This window comes from Phyllostomus discolor, chromosome 4, assembly GCF_004126475.2.
Source record: "Phyllostomus discolor isolate MPI-MPIP mPhyDis1 chromosome 4, mPhyDis1.pri.v3, whole genome shotgun sequence".
Classification (NCBI taxonomy): domain Eukaryota; kingdom Metazoa; phylum Chordata; class Mammalia; order Chiroptera; family Phyllostomidae; genus Phyllostomus; species Phyllostomus discolor.
In genome coordinates, this window is record NC_040906.2 from 40,723,455 (window position 1) to 40,737,984 (window position 14,530).

Sequence of the window (14,530 nt, forward strand, 5' to 3'; positions counted from 1 at the left end):
GGTCAGGTCCTCAGATGGGGGCGTGTGAGATGCAAATGATAGAGCTGTTTCTGTCACATATCAGTGTTTCTCTCCTTGTCTTTGTCCTTCTCTTCTCCTCTCTTTAAAAATAAATAAATAAAATCTTAAATAAATAAATGATTGAATGAAAGAAAAAAATGAATGAATAAACAAACAAACAAATAAATGTCAGAAGTCATAGATGATTTATTTTGAACATGGGCCACAGAAGAAAAGGAGACCAATAACTTCAGCAATAAAACAATTATTCAAAGACAAGGCCTTGGGCTGGTAGCACTGTATTAGTGAATTTAACATACAGTAAGATGATGTGAGTCAGTGCATGATGCTTAGACTTGGCCGGTGTGCAGGCACCTTAATGTGTGCTTTCCCACTTTAGTCAAGCCACTGACTGTCAATCCATCCTCATAGTTTCAGGTAAGAGAATTGCTACTCTATATTCATGTATTTACTAGACGGCCCGACTTGGATATATTCCAAGTGCCTTAATTTAATGCATGCAAAATCAGATATATCACCTTTCATTCCCTTAAAAGTACTCTAACTTTTGCAAGCTTTCTTCTACTCCTGTCTTCTATCTCTCCATAGTTGGTGAAAGACCAAATCAACCTAACTGCCCTGGCCTGAAACTTAAATTTCATTTTGAGATTCTCTCTCACTCTCTTACAGAACTTTCTGTATAAATCAACTCCCAAATAGCTCTAGATTATTTAACTTCTAGATTATGTAACCAACATGGTATCTATTCCCTTGATGCAGCTTGAAATTTCCTTTATTTTGCTGGCATCCTCAACACTCCCTAACAAAATCACATGTAATAATGCATTCTTTGTGTAATCCTAGTGGTATTTCCAATCTATAATTCCGATTTTTAAAAATTCATCTCCTTGTTTAAAAACTGTTAATGACTACGATCCTAATATAAAGTCCTAATGATCAGCTTTTTCTCTTTCTTATCTCCTAGCCTTGTCTATTAAAATATCCCCTCCCATTCTTCTGCTCTTTTAATGTGTCACATATACTCTCTCATAACATGCTGTTTAACACACTTATTACATTATGTAGCCTATCTTATTAAAGTTGCTATTTCTTCCTTTTGGCTCATTAGTGATAGGCTTGATTTCCATCTCTCTCTCCCCAGAGCCTAGTAGAGCCCTGGAATATAGTAGATGTAAATGACCATAGAGACAAGTTTGCCTAAACAAGGTATTAAATTAAAGGGTGTGTCAAAGATGAGAATAGTGTAGCCGTAGCCTGAAACTATGTTATTAGGCACAGTTTATTCCTTTTCCTCATCATTGATCAAAACTGAGTACAAACAACCTTATCTAAACACTTATTAAATATACTTTACTAAAATAGTTATCATAGCATTTTCTGTGAAAAATGAGATTTATTAATGACAAGGAAGACAAGTCATCTCAGGGGCTTCCAAGCAGTTAAAAATATTTCCTCATCTTAGACTATATGTACGTAATAATACATTCCATTTCAACTCTTGGCTATCACTATAAAGAGACAGAGTAGCACCATGTTCAGGGAACATCAACTGGGAATTCATGCAGTCTGTGGCAGGGGTGTGTGTGTGTGTGTTTCACCAAGTGGGTCTGGAAGGACTAAATCTGTCTCATACACTTGGAGTACCAATATCTGGAGCCCTGAGCTCTTGTGAATTCTCAGTGATGACCAGCGGAGAACAGTCTGCCAGTGTCCTCCCTGGTGCTAATTCAAACTAAACGATTCATATTTGAGAACATGTATTCTTTTCAAAAGCAGGAATGGCAGTTAATATCTCTCAAAATGGGATGAAAATCTGAAGGGACAGTGAGGGGAAAGCAGCACACCTGAGGGCAAGTGACCCTGGTTGGGTACTAACCTTAACTCCTTGTGGATAGTTGAGTTCATTACTGAAGAAAGTCGTATTTGATGCCCAATTTTAACATTTACACTCTCACTTTGTAATCCCTCTAGTCTCTTAAATGCCTCAACCACTCAATTCAGAAAGTTACATGTGTTCTTTTGGAAGGTATAATGGGACAGTGTGCCGTAAGAGCAGTGTGGCTTATTGCATTTAACCTTTGCTGTGACTACAGGGAGAGAGAAGCATTGTTGGAGAAACAGTGTCCAAGAGTTCCAGGAAATTAGAATGCAGTACAATCAGCACTGGTTTTGGGGCTGGGGAGAGAAAGCTATCTGTACTGTAAAGCAGCTTCTAATTTTCCAAGTAACAACTTGAGAAATTAAAAAAAAACACACACCTACTTTTCTTCACTTATGTCCGAGCTCACAATTTATAGCTGGATTCAATTTAAATTTGTCTACAGCAATTCTATAATGTATTATTTTTCATGTAGAGAGAGTTTTATTTTTATAGTTCATCTATATTCAGTTTTACAGTCCATTTATAGTTCACTCTATATTCATAGCCATTAAAAAATATCTTTACTGTTTGTAAACTCTTATTTCAGTCAAAACATATAAACCAGTTTTTAACATGGAGGGGGACTCTTAACACTTGACAGTATAACTATAATGAGCTTTAACAGTTACCTCCAACTTTAGCTACATTTGTCTGTATAAAAATGAATTTTTGTACACTCTTTTCTATGCTGACATGTTTAGGCAAAGGTTACTATGAGAGAATAATGTTGTGTCCTATGAATACTAGAGAAAGACTGATTCTCATATTTAAAATAGATCTTTGTTTAGCAATTGGAAAGGATAATGTCAAAATAGTGTCATGTAATAGCACAGCAGATAGGCAAGCACACTGGCAATTCTTGGATATATAAAATGCGATTAAAATGGTTAAGGTCTACAATGTATTTGGAATATTACATTATGTTTTACACTACCTAAGCAATAGTGTGGTTTCACAAAGGTCATGGTCAGGACAGTTGTGTTTTAGGACAGAAAATAGAGTTCTCATATCAACAGAACATACAAAGTCTGTCCAGAAAGTGTCCAGACATGGAATATGAAAACTAGAGACATTTATTAAAGATTCAAGATACAAGAAACATTGTATAACACCTTAGTCCCCTTCAAAGTAGGCACTGTTAGACCTCACACAGTTCTCCCATTCACCACCACCTGCCCTGTCATATTTTTGTGAATCTCATTGATGGTCTGAAATGCTTTCCCTTTCAAAGGTGATTTTACTTTTGGGAAAAGTCAGAGGTCTTGGGGCACCAAGTCTGGGCTGTAGAGAGGCTGAGTCACCTGGGTGATTTGATGTTGCACCAAAAAACTCTGTACAAGACGCCACACAGGAATGGGCACATTGTCATGATGAAGCTGCCTGTCACCAGTTGCCCATAGCTACAGCCTTCTAATCATCTAAATAGTTCCTTCACAGGAATGTTCAAGCTTACTGCAAAATTTATGCAGATTTATTGCTGTAGTCAGTCATTTTGAATGAGATGGGCACACAGTACACATGCTCACTTAGGGGTATCTACCGCCCCCACTGACTAGTACAGTGAAGTTGTCATTATTCACACATGCACATTCCAGTCCACTCTCCTTGATTGCCAAGTTACGTCGATGTCACACAAACCATTCTCATTGTAGTAACAATGACTAGACTTTTTCTGGATAGACCTCATAATTATATTGCTATCATTTTTGTTTCAGTACAACTGTTTTGGAGATGGAATCCATTTAATAAAACCTATAAAAGTTTTAGACTTATCATTTTAATTAGAAGGTTAATTCCCTATGAACATATAGAAGTTAAAGTAATAGCACTTTTAAATTTATTTATTTATTTATTTTAGAGATAGGGGAAGGGAGGAAGAAAGAGAGTAAGAAAATCATCAATGTGAGGTTGCCTCTCATGTACCCCCTACTGGGCACCTGGCCTGCAACCTAGACGTGTGCCCTGTCTGGGAACTGAACCAATGACCATTTGGTTTTCAGGCTGGTGCTCAATCCACTGAACCACACCAGCCAGGGCTGGAAATGTTAGATTTTTAAAATTCACTCTTCTTAAGTTTAAAATGTTATAACTGGGCAGTTTCAAATCAGAGATATGATGGCGATTTGTTAAAAAGGGGGAAATGTGTACTATAAGTCAGTAAGCATTTAAGACTGACATAATTAACTCAAGTAAAGTAGTTAACTTCTATAAGTACAACTAGGAGAGGAGTGTCAAACTCATTTTCACTGGGGGCCACATCAGCCTCAAGGTTGCCTTCAATGGGCAAAATGTAAGTTTAGGACTGTATAAATGTCACTAATCCTTAAAAGTTAAGCGAGAGCTTGGCACTGCTGAGCCAGATAAACAAGGTGGAGGGCCAGTTTTGGCCCTTGGGTTTTTGTGTTTGCCACCTGTGAACTAAAAGGGTAAAGATAACGTGTCCAGGTAGCAAATTTAGGCAACAATAAGATTTGGACCAATTGGGGCAACACAAAAGGGGCAGCAAACACCAGGTAACAGGTAAATTCTTCAGAATATAATGTAGTGCGATAGAAGCCTGGAAGAAACCTGAGACATAGTGTTGTTCTACAGGGGCTGGTGGGCTGAGTAGGGTAACCCAGGCACCTGCATTGACAGGGTTTTCCAGTGAGAGGCCCACTTGTAGAGCTAAGTTAGTGAAGCTAGAGGAACTGGGTTGTTTTATGCATGAGTATTAGAATCTTGTCTCTAGTCCACTGAATCCTAGTTCTTGCAGTATATGATGAAAATTCAGTTGTGGCTATAGTGTTTGGTGAGAGGAATTAAATATTGAAGAGAATTGAAGAACCTATTTGCAGAAGGCCTGTCACAAAACTCCTTTACTTATTATGTGAATTTATGCTTCCTACATATATTATCAGTAAACATGTGAAGAATAAAATTAAATTAATATTAAATGATGAAATTAAAAGTCTTAGACATAATGCACACATGACATGGAAGATAATATTAAATAACAAAATATGATGAATTCAATTGAAATGTAATAAGATCTATTTTTTAAAAATCTGAAATACATGATCTAACATTCTAAATAGTGTGAAAATAATAAATATATAGAAAATATATTCCATAAAAATATTAGGAGGTTAATTTATAAAAAATTAAAATGGATAAGTTGAAATGAGAATTCTATAAATAAAAATATTAGTAAATACTTGAACAAGTATAATAAAAATATTACCTGAAAAATAAAATTAATAAGAACTAATTTTGTTATTTTAGATGATTAAAATATTCTTAGTTTTCTACCAGCTTCCTGGGGCCAGGAGATTTCATAGTTCATATTTCAAGGGTTGAAAGCTCAGGGAAGGTGCTAGCCTATAAGTTGACTCCATGAGTAAATAATAGGATCATGCTCTGGGCATTTTGTTTCACGAGCAATGATGTCTTTGTGTGAAGGCAAAGTGAACTCTTTCTCTGGCCCAGTGTGGCCCATGCTGAGTTGGGGGCAGGGGACAACCCACAGGGCAGGCAGGTGGTGGACTGGATTTCAGTCACACACAAACCTCAGAACAAATGGAATAGTTTTTTACTACTATCTCCAAAGCAAGATCTTGAACTTCAACTGATGATATAAATTAGTCTTAAGCTTTTGTCTAATTTTGTTTTTGAGAAAAAGTAAACAGTTTATTGGAAAGCATCCCTAGTGGCAATTTTCACTCTCAAGGACAGGGGTTTAGCTAGGCAAATAAGTAGAGGGCAAAAAAAGTAGAAACAAGAATGAGAAAGGAGAATGCAATACAGTTGCATGGTGAGGGGTGGGAGCAGGAAACCCATTGGTGAATGTAGATTCAATCCATTTTGGTAGACATAGTGAAATACCCAACTTTGGAGAGCTAACTAAGATTGCATATGTCTATCTTCCTTCATACACTTGAATATCTGAGCGGCAGATGTGTTTGATTTCTTTATCTCCTAATCTAGTCTAGTCTCTGACATGTGATGTGTTAATGTTTGATGACAGGTACTAATAGAAAGATAAAAGATTGCCCTGGCTGGTGTAGCTCAGTGGATTGAGCACGGGCTGTGAACCAAAGTGTCGCAGGTTCGATTCCCAGTCAGGGTACATGCCTGGGTTACAGGCCACGGCCTCCAGCAACCGCACATTGATGTTTCTCTCTCTCTCTTTCTCCCTCCCTTCCCTCTCTAAAAATAAATAAATAAAATCTTAAAAAAAAGATTGTCTTAAAAAAAAGATAAAAGATAATAGGTGATGGATAGAAGGACAGATAGATAAGTAAAATTTGTGCCTACCTCCTGCTGTAGGGGAAAGGGTGACTTCAAGTCATGCTTTGATTATTGATTATGTAGTTGTTTTAAGTGTTTCATAATCCCATTAAAAAATAAACACTACTTCATGCTAACCAGTGTTTTGAAGTCGTAATTTTTTAGCAAATTGTACTTTTAGTTTGACTGATTTAGGACCATTTTGGAGTGAAAATGGATAACAGTTTCAAAACTGTAGTACAACCTGCGAAGATTTTATTTACATTTTCCAATTCATTTTATTCCCTCATTCAATTTTTATTATTTACTGTGTCACATACTACATTAACTCAAGGACGTCTTATTCTAATGAATTTGACAAATGAGAAAGTATATGCAACACAGAAAACACTACAACAAGATGTGTCCACAGCATGCCTTGTAAAGATAGAGGACAGGAAGCTAATTTATCTGCAGAAAGAGGGAAGCTGCGAAAGAATCCATAAAAAATACTGACACCCAAATTGAATTTTGATTCATAATAGTTATCCAAGTGCAGAAAACTATAGTGAGTAAACCATTGCAGGATAACAGGACATGATTACACGCACTCGAAGTTGATTGTGATTCAGTAGACAGAAGGGCTGGGCCTGCAGGAATGCTGATGAACAGTCCTGAGTGGGGAGGCTGGCACCTAACTCACTGCAGGTGTGTTCCATCATGTTAAGGACTTTGATGTTTGTCTCAGGAATAATTGAGAACCCACAACAGGTTTTTGTTTTAGATTTAATTTATTTATTTTTAGAGAGGGAGGGGAGGGAGATAGAGAGAGAGAGAGAAACATCAATGTGCGGTTGCTGGGGGTCATGGCCTGCAACCCAAGCATGTGCCCTGACTGGGAATCGAACCTGCGACACTTTGGTTTACAGCACTCATTCCACTGAGCCACGCCAGCCACAGCTCCACAACAGATTTTAAAGTAGAGGGTTGTAATGATAGGATTACATTTTAAAAATATCTGCCTGGCAGTAGTGAGGAGGATGAATTGTAGGAACTCGGAAACTAGGGGGAAAGACATTAATTTATAAGTCAGCAATTCCACTTATGGAGGAGTACAGTTAGAACATACAGTGTGTAGGGGTAGGAAATAATTGAGAGAAAATTAAGGAAATAGAGCTGAACTGATTCTTTGATTGATTCAATATGGGCATGACACCCTGGCTTCTGAATTGGTAACAGGGTTTTTTTTCCCATTTGTTTTTTGTTGTATAATAATGAATTCATAGAGCTTAAAAACACAGAACAAAGAAAAGGTTTCAGTGGTACCTGCGTTTGGATTTTGAGTTCAAAACACTTGGCCAATTTCCAGGGTGAGATATTTTGAGGACAGTTTTCAAACCATAAAGAGAAAGAGATGTTATTTGGTTACTGTTACAGGCTATTTTCCGTGTTTGGTTTTTATTGTATATTATAATTCATTCAACTTCATAATAAATAAATGATATTACAATGCCTGTAACTAGAAGACTAGAGAGTTATAAATAATAGGTAAGACATGATGTTAAAATTATTTAAGTATTTGATTTTACAGGTTGTACATTAATTTACACATGGATAGGACTGATATTTCAATAAACGGTAGCCAAAAGCTCTTCCAGAGTGTACTGTTATGCTCTGGAACTTTTGACTGGTGTTCCTCTGGGAGTCCTGTTGCCTGATTAGTCCATCCTGACTTACCTGTCTGGTTGCTTTGCTTGATGTTGATCTTCAGCCCATCAGCCTGATTCACTTGATTCTGAAGTTGGTGTTATCAGAACAGATGAACTAGCACCACATTTTATACTCATTTTGAGTTTCCAACATATAATGAATGCCCAGACTATGTTAACAGCATCTTATCATAAATGAATTATCTAGATGGATTATTGATCATCAGAATGGCTTTGACATGCTTAACTAACATTTGTTTCTTGTTCAGCCACTGGTATCATGAAAACAAATTGATTTCTGCTGAGTTTCAAGTTGTCTTAACTGAAAAGTTTTTCTCTCAGACTTCCCACTTTCTATTGTATATCTAGAAATCAAGCATGCCTAGTCATACCATTTAACCAAAAGGAATCTAGGAGAGCAACAGAATTGAAAAAATAAATAAAAGAAATGATACCATGAAAAACAAAGAGGAGAAGACACATGTCACATAAATAGTGTCTACAATGAAATTAAGAAGACAAATACCAAGAGGAAAAGGAATTAAAGAATAAGAACAAGAGGCAAGGGGCAAACAAATAGGATGATAGAAGATGACAAAAAGAGGAGATAAAGTCTGCATATTTTAAAGCGAAACACTTGGTCTGATTGCAAAAAGCAGAAGCAACAACTCTTCTCTGAGATTGAAACAAACTGGGTCAGCATTCCCCAACAGATATTCCTGTCTATTGTATTTTCAAGGATAGTTTCAAACAGTTTGCTTGGGGAAAAGTCATCCATTCAAATTCTAGTTCCCATTTTTGGAACATGTTATCTTAGAGCCTTTGAAATTAAATTGCTTCCCTTACCATTTTTATCTTCTATTTGTCAATCATAAAATGGTTTATTCACTCTTTCACAACCATTTTTTAGGAAACATTTAAATAAATGATGATTATAGCACATTATCAATTAAGTATATGACCCTAAGTTTTCTCCCTTATTTCTCTACTTAAATTATAGTTAAATACAGGTTATTTTGATATAGGAATATCCATTTATATACAATATTATTTAGGATTACCCAGATGCTAAGGGGAACATAAGAAATAGCATTTCGCCCTGGCTGGCATAGCTCAGTGGATTGAGTGCCGGCTGGGAACCAAAGCATCGCAGGTTCAATTCCCAGTCAGGGTACATTCCTGGGTTGCAGGCCATGACCCCCAGCAACTGCACATTGATGTCTCTCTCTCTCTCTCTCTCTCTCTTTCTCCCTCTCTTTCCTCTCTAAAAATAAATAAATAAAGTATTTAAAAAAAGAAATAGCATTTATTTAGTCCAACATAAATGTTGTTTCCCTTTAGAAGGACTGAGTTGGAGTCTTTGTGCCAGGATTCATTGCCAGGTGCTATAATCCCTTATCATGCACACATGATGGAGTGAACCCTCTCTAGAGGCATGTAGACTTTGTCTTACTAAGTGGCATGGACTGGGACAAATACACATGGAAAACCTCTGTTGGGAAGAGTGTGGTGTTTCCTAATGTTCTATTGAGTAACTATATTCTTTAGTACAAACAGAAGTACTTGAGTAAACAAAAATGCAGAAATTATTAAAAATAAAGCAGAACCTGGAAGGGTGTCATGAAGACTTTCTAGTTGTTCCTGGGTGATTTAGAAATAGGATACAAACATGACCACTAAAAAGATGTGCAGAAGGAAAAACTATTTATTTATGCCCCTTCCCGTTTACCCAATTAAGAGTATATCTAGATACAGATTTTCTTTATGTCATTCTTCCCAAGATGTTACATAGTGGATAGTGATTTATTAATTTATTGTCTAGAGGCCAAGTTTTTCAGGAAATTTAGTAAACGGTGAGTATAAGCAACATTAGAACAAATCAGAAAAAAACAACAAATAGATCTCTTATACTTATTCTGGGAGAGGGTATCATAATTTAAGTCCTGATAAAACTCTAAAGATATTTTGCAGGATCTCTGAGTTTCAGAGGTAACTACGGATAGAAGAAACAGTATAAATCCAAAACCTATTGTTAGCATACAGTCCCCAAACAGTAAAACCAACTAAAACAAAAGTTTTGTTTACTTAAATATTTAACAAAAATTTATTGCAAGATATATTTTTACTGACTTTACAGTTTCAAGGAACATGGTACAAAACATAGTGCCATTAGCTTTGTCTAAACATTAAATAGGTGCAAATACACAAAGATTTAAAAAAAAAACAAAGCATACTTTACAACATAAAGTACAGTACTATAAATATATTTTATGTACATTATACATACTCTTAAGACATCAATTTAATATACAGCATATATTGTATTGATTTTGAAACTATTCAGTGCCTTAATAATATTATATTGGAAACTAAGAATTTATTTGCATCATTAGACTTACAGTAAATGATTTCATATCAGGGAGGCCACATTTAGGCTAGTTTCTTCCCACCATTCAAAAAGGCAACGTTCCACTTAGGTGAGCGTTTACACACATGGTAATAGTTTCCACATGAATATTTCCTTTCCCTTTTATGATGGTGACTAGAAGAGGGGCTGTAGGGGGATGACGGCAGGGTGTGGGGAAAGCAGGGAAGGGAAGAGTGCATGGGGTAAAGGCGGGAAAGCCAGATGGCTAGGATGAAGAACAGAAGCTGGAATGATGGGCATCTGAGGAGGAGCAACAAAAGTTGGCTGATTCCCAGGACAAAGCCTCGGTCCGACTGGTCCTATTGAAAGTTGAGGTAACGATGTTCTGGTGAGAGCTGGGACTTGGGCCAGAAACTGGTGGTGTGGCTGAAGCACTTTAAAGGTTCCTGCAGCAGCTGCAGGGGCTGCAGTGTGGTGGATTGCGGTTACAGAGGTAGAACACAAGGGCTGCTGCAAAGGCAAAGGCTGCAGAGCTGTGCTGGGGGGCGCGAGGGCAGCTGGAGGGAAGGCAAACTTGACTTTGCTGGCCAGCATGTTCGGTGGTATGATGTGCTGGTAGACCTCACAGGGGAGATTTTTGAATTTGTCATGGTTTTCTATTGGGATCAGTAATGCTTGTTCTGGTAAAGCCAGTGGAGCCAGGATATGCTCTGTCGTTACAAAGGTATGACCACTGACATGTGCTTCTTTGAATGGTAATGGTGGTTGTGCGTTAAGAATTCCTGAATTAAAACGCAGCCACTCAGTTGATGCTTCATTCACCTTTCCTTGTGGAAGGGCTTCAGTCAGTTCATAGTGACAAAGGTATGATTTAGGTTGTGACTGTCTAAAGTTCTTTTCTACATTAGGCACCTTGGAAGGAATTTGCTTTTCATTAATACTTCTATTGTTTTTTGCTTTGCGTTCGAGCAAGGTATTGTTAATTTCTTCCTTTGGAGGGGCACTAGCTATGTCAGCAGATGTGGTGGGTTCACTGGAAACCTCTGGCAATGCACCAGAAGTGGAGACTGTTACTAAATGCTCATTTTCACCAGTGGGCCTGGAAGGAAGGGGACTGCTAGGGGGTAAAGTCAGTTTGTTTTCTGCTTGGTCTGTTTGTTCTGAGTTCCTTTCAACATGTGCAATCTCTCGTGGTTTTATTTCTTCTTTTTGACCTTCACTTATTAACTCATCCTGGTGACATAAGGAAGAATTGCCTTTCATGGGATAACCTGTATTCTCTTTGAGTTCCAAAGCTTCAAACCTGGTGTGGCATCTGTTTCTTTTTCTCCTCCGTTTCCTTTTGGGCTTAAAGGGAGCAGAAGCATGTGGTGGTCCCCAAAATTCTTCTGGTAAATAATTCTGTCGATTTAAACTTTCATCTGAAGAATAGCAATATGAATGTTGTCTACGTTTTCGATAAAATATTTCTGATTCATTAATGAGAGAATTATAACCTCTCTTAACAGCCTGATTTTGACGCATGCATTTTATGTCATTTTGAAGTACTAAGCATCTGTGATCCTGACTACAGCTTGACATTTTTGCTTTACAACTACAGTAAGTTCTGGAGTATGCTAAACAATGTTTCCCAGAGTGCATCATTGTTGGATTGGATTGTTCATTTAAAACAAATGAGTTCTTTATACAGTGATTCCCAGAACTGACATCATTGTTACTATTGTATTCAGTGATCCAGGTTTTACACATTTCTTCACTTTCACTTGAGTATATAAATGCTGACTTGGGCTGTTTATCAGGTAATTGATGTGAGTCCAATAATTGCTCGACAGCTGAATCTGGCTTTTCTGAAACTGGCTCCAGTAGATTTTTCCTACTCGTATCAGTGCAACTATTTTCTGTTTCCATTTTGAAGTGAGCTTTTGATTCTTTGGTTTTCTCCCCATGATAATGGTGACATAACTTTCTTCTTTTTTTCCTTCTTCTGCTTTTATGGAACCAGTGTTCATGTGTATCTTTCAATTTTGTTTTGTGTTTCTCACGAGTATCATGTTTTATTTGCTTTTTAATAAAATTATGTCTTTTTATTTTTCTGAACCTACAGGAAATATTTTTATGCTTCTGACCCATATTCTCACTTCTTTCAGAATCACAACTAGTGGAGAGAGTGTCTTCACCCAAATGAGGAGTGACTTGGCTGGATTCATTGCTGCTACCTCTAACACCATCATCAGTGAGTCCTGCAATAGATTTGTCCTTGCAATCCAAAACTGGTCTCTTGCCAATGTCTTCCCCCTTCTGCTGAGAATAAAGGTCATTTAAGGGCAGCTTGTTTTTCCCTAGATTGTTGTTTAATTTAGTGGACTTAAAGTCAAAACAGAGAGGATTGCAGCTATAGGAAATCGATGGCTGAGTAGTTGTGTAAATGAGCATTTCTGATGGCCATTGAAGAACTGTGGATCCATCTTTGTTAAGTACAGGTACAAATGGCTCATAAGGTCTTTTACAAAAATCTGGTTTTTCTTCTAATGTTGTATTATCCTCCTCAGAATTTGAAGGGGCCAACATCTCAGGACCATAATTTTTATTTTCAACCCCAACTGTGCATGTGTCATTGTCCATAACATTTTCTTCTAGGGTAACTTGCGAAGACATGCAGTCATTAGCCTTATCAGGGACTGTGCACTTATTTCTTAACAACTCAGAGCTGTGACCACTCATAGCTATGTCTTCATTAATAACATCTTCCAGTGGTAATTCACCTGTTAATGGTACAGAATTTTGACAATTATCAGCATCAGAAACTAAGGGGAATTGAAACTGGCAAAATGAAGGCAATGATAATGTATCTTTTTCACTAGAATCGTCTTTCATCTCTTGAATTTGAGCAGTTTCTTTGTAAGTGCACATTCCCTCTGGTGGATGAAGAGAGTTAGCTTTCTCCTCAGGACTCAAAAGCACATCTGTTGGTGAAGATAGTTGAAGATGACAAGCACCAGGGACAAATCTGCTTTTTCTACTTAATCCTTTTTCCACAGAGGCTTCATCATTGTGTTCACAGAAGGCTGCAGCTGAGGACTCCAGCTTCACTGATGCTTTCTTTGGAAATGCAAAAGAAAAGCCAATTTTGTGTCTGTGAATTCCCTGGGCTTGGTCTCCAAGTCGATTATTTTTTGTATAATTATTTGCACCTTCTGGATCTGTAGCAACAGTGGAAACATCTTTAGTATTCTCTTCACTATGAATCAAAGTATATTTGAAATCTTCCTGGTTATTAATGGAATCCACAACAACTCGTTGGGAAATCTCATTACAATTTTCTCTCACAGTAACAGTTGTTGACTTGAACATGGGGCCACTTCCAGGAGCACTACAAAAGTATCGAAAATTATATTAGATGGGGCACTTTGGGGGAAAAGTATTCAAACATATTTATCTTGAAAATGTCATTATAATATTTTTTCAGTTTTTTTAACCTTTGTGAAAGAATTACTTTCATATGGTGCGACTGCCTTCCTAAGCATCACAATTACATTTAGTTATTGGTTGCCGTTTGGTGTGACGTGGAGGTGCTGTCGTGAGGTCACTTTTACAGCTATCTGCTAGCAGCAGTGGCACGGGCACTCCCTGCTCTCAACCAGTGCTTCTTGACCAAGGTCGTTTACCCCATGGTCTTTTTAGAGACATTTTTAAGTATTACAAAATTTTCTAAAATAAAATTACTTTTAATTCACAAATACTTAACATCATTTGTACTATATGGAGAATATGAAAGATTTAAAGAAAAACCCCTCATCATGCCCTCAGAAGGGCTGGGAATTCACCAACATTTACTGAAACTGTAACATAGGCCAGCCGGCATGCTGTAATGAAGAACTTATGAAGAGATAATACTAGCTTGATGAGAGTTTTGAGTTCTTAGAATTGACATTTTTAATGTTTAAAAAACACCCAGAAATTATAAATGGTAAAATAATATACAGTAAATATAAGATAAATTTAAGAGAAAAGACTGTTAACTTAAATTGTGATTTCTTTTATTTGGAATTTCAGTATACCAATAAAAGTGAGCTGTGACTGAAAGAATTATACTATCTAGCATATAAACAAGAAACTACCTAAATACCATCTTTACCCAGATAGAATCATGCTATGCAGAATTGTCCAGCTATTTACAAAGTTAGTTTCTTAGAAGTTATAATTGGCTAGATTTTAAAAATTATTTTCTTTAACACAATGGACTATTTCACCACGTTATTTTAT

The 14,530-nt window shown here is 36.9% G+C and overlaps 1 protein-coding gene across 1 annotated transcript in view; it reads right to left on the bottom strand.

The window, feature by feature from the left end:
- Positions 1–9,957: 9,957 nt before the first annotated feature.
- Positions 9,958–14,530, bottom strand: part of ZNF804A (zinc finger protein 804A) — a 257,836-nt gene continuing 253,263 nt past the window's right edge. Inside the window, exon 4 of the mRNA XM_028509752.2 lies at positions 9,958–13,637. Within this exon, the coding sequence (XP_028365553.1) occupies positions 10,442–13,637 (3,196 nt within the window). The 3' untranslated portion in view covers positions 9,958–10,441. The remainder of the gene's footprint in view (positions 13,638–14,530) is intronic.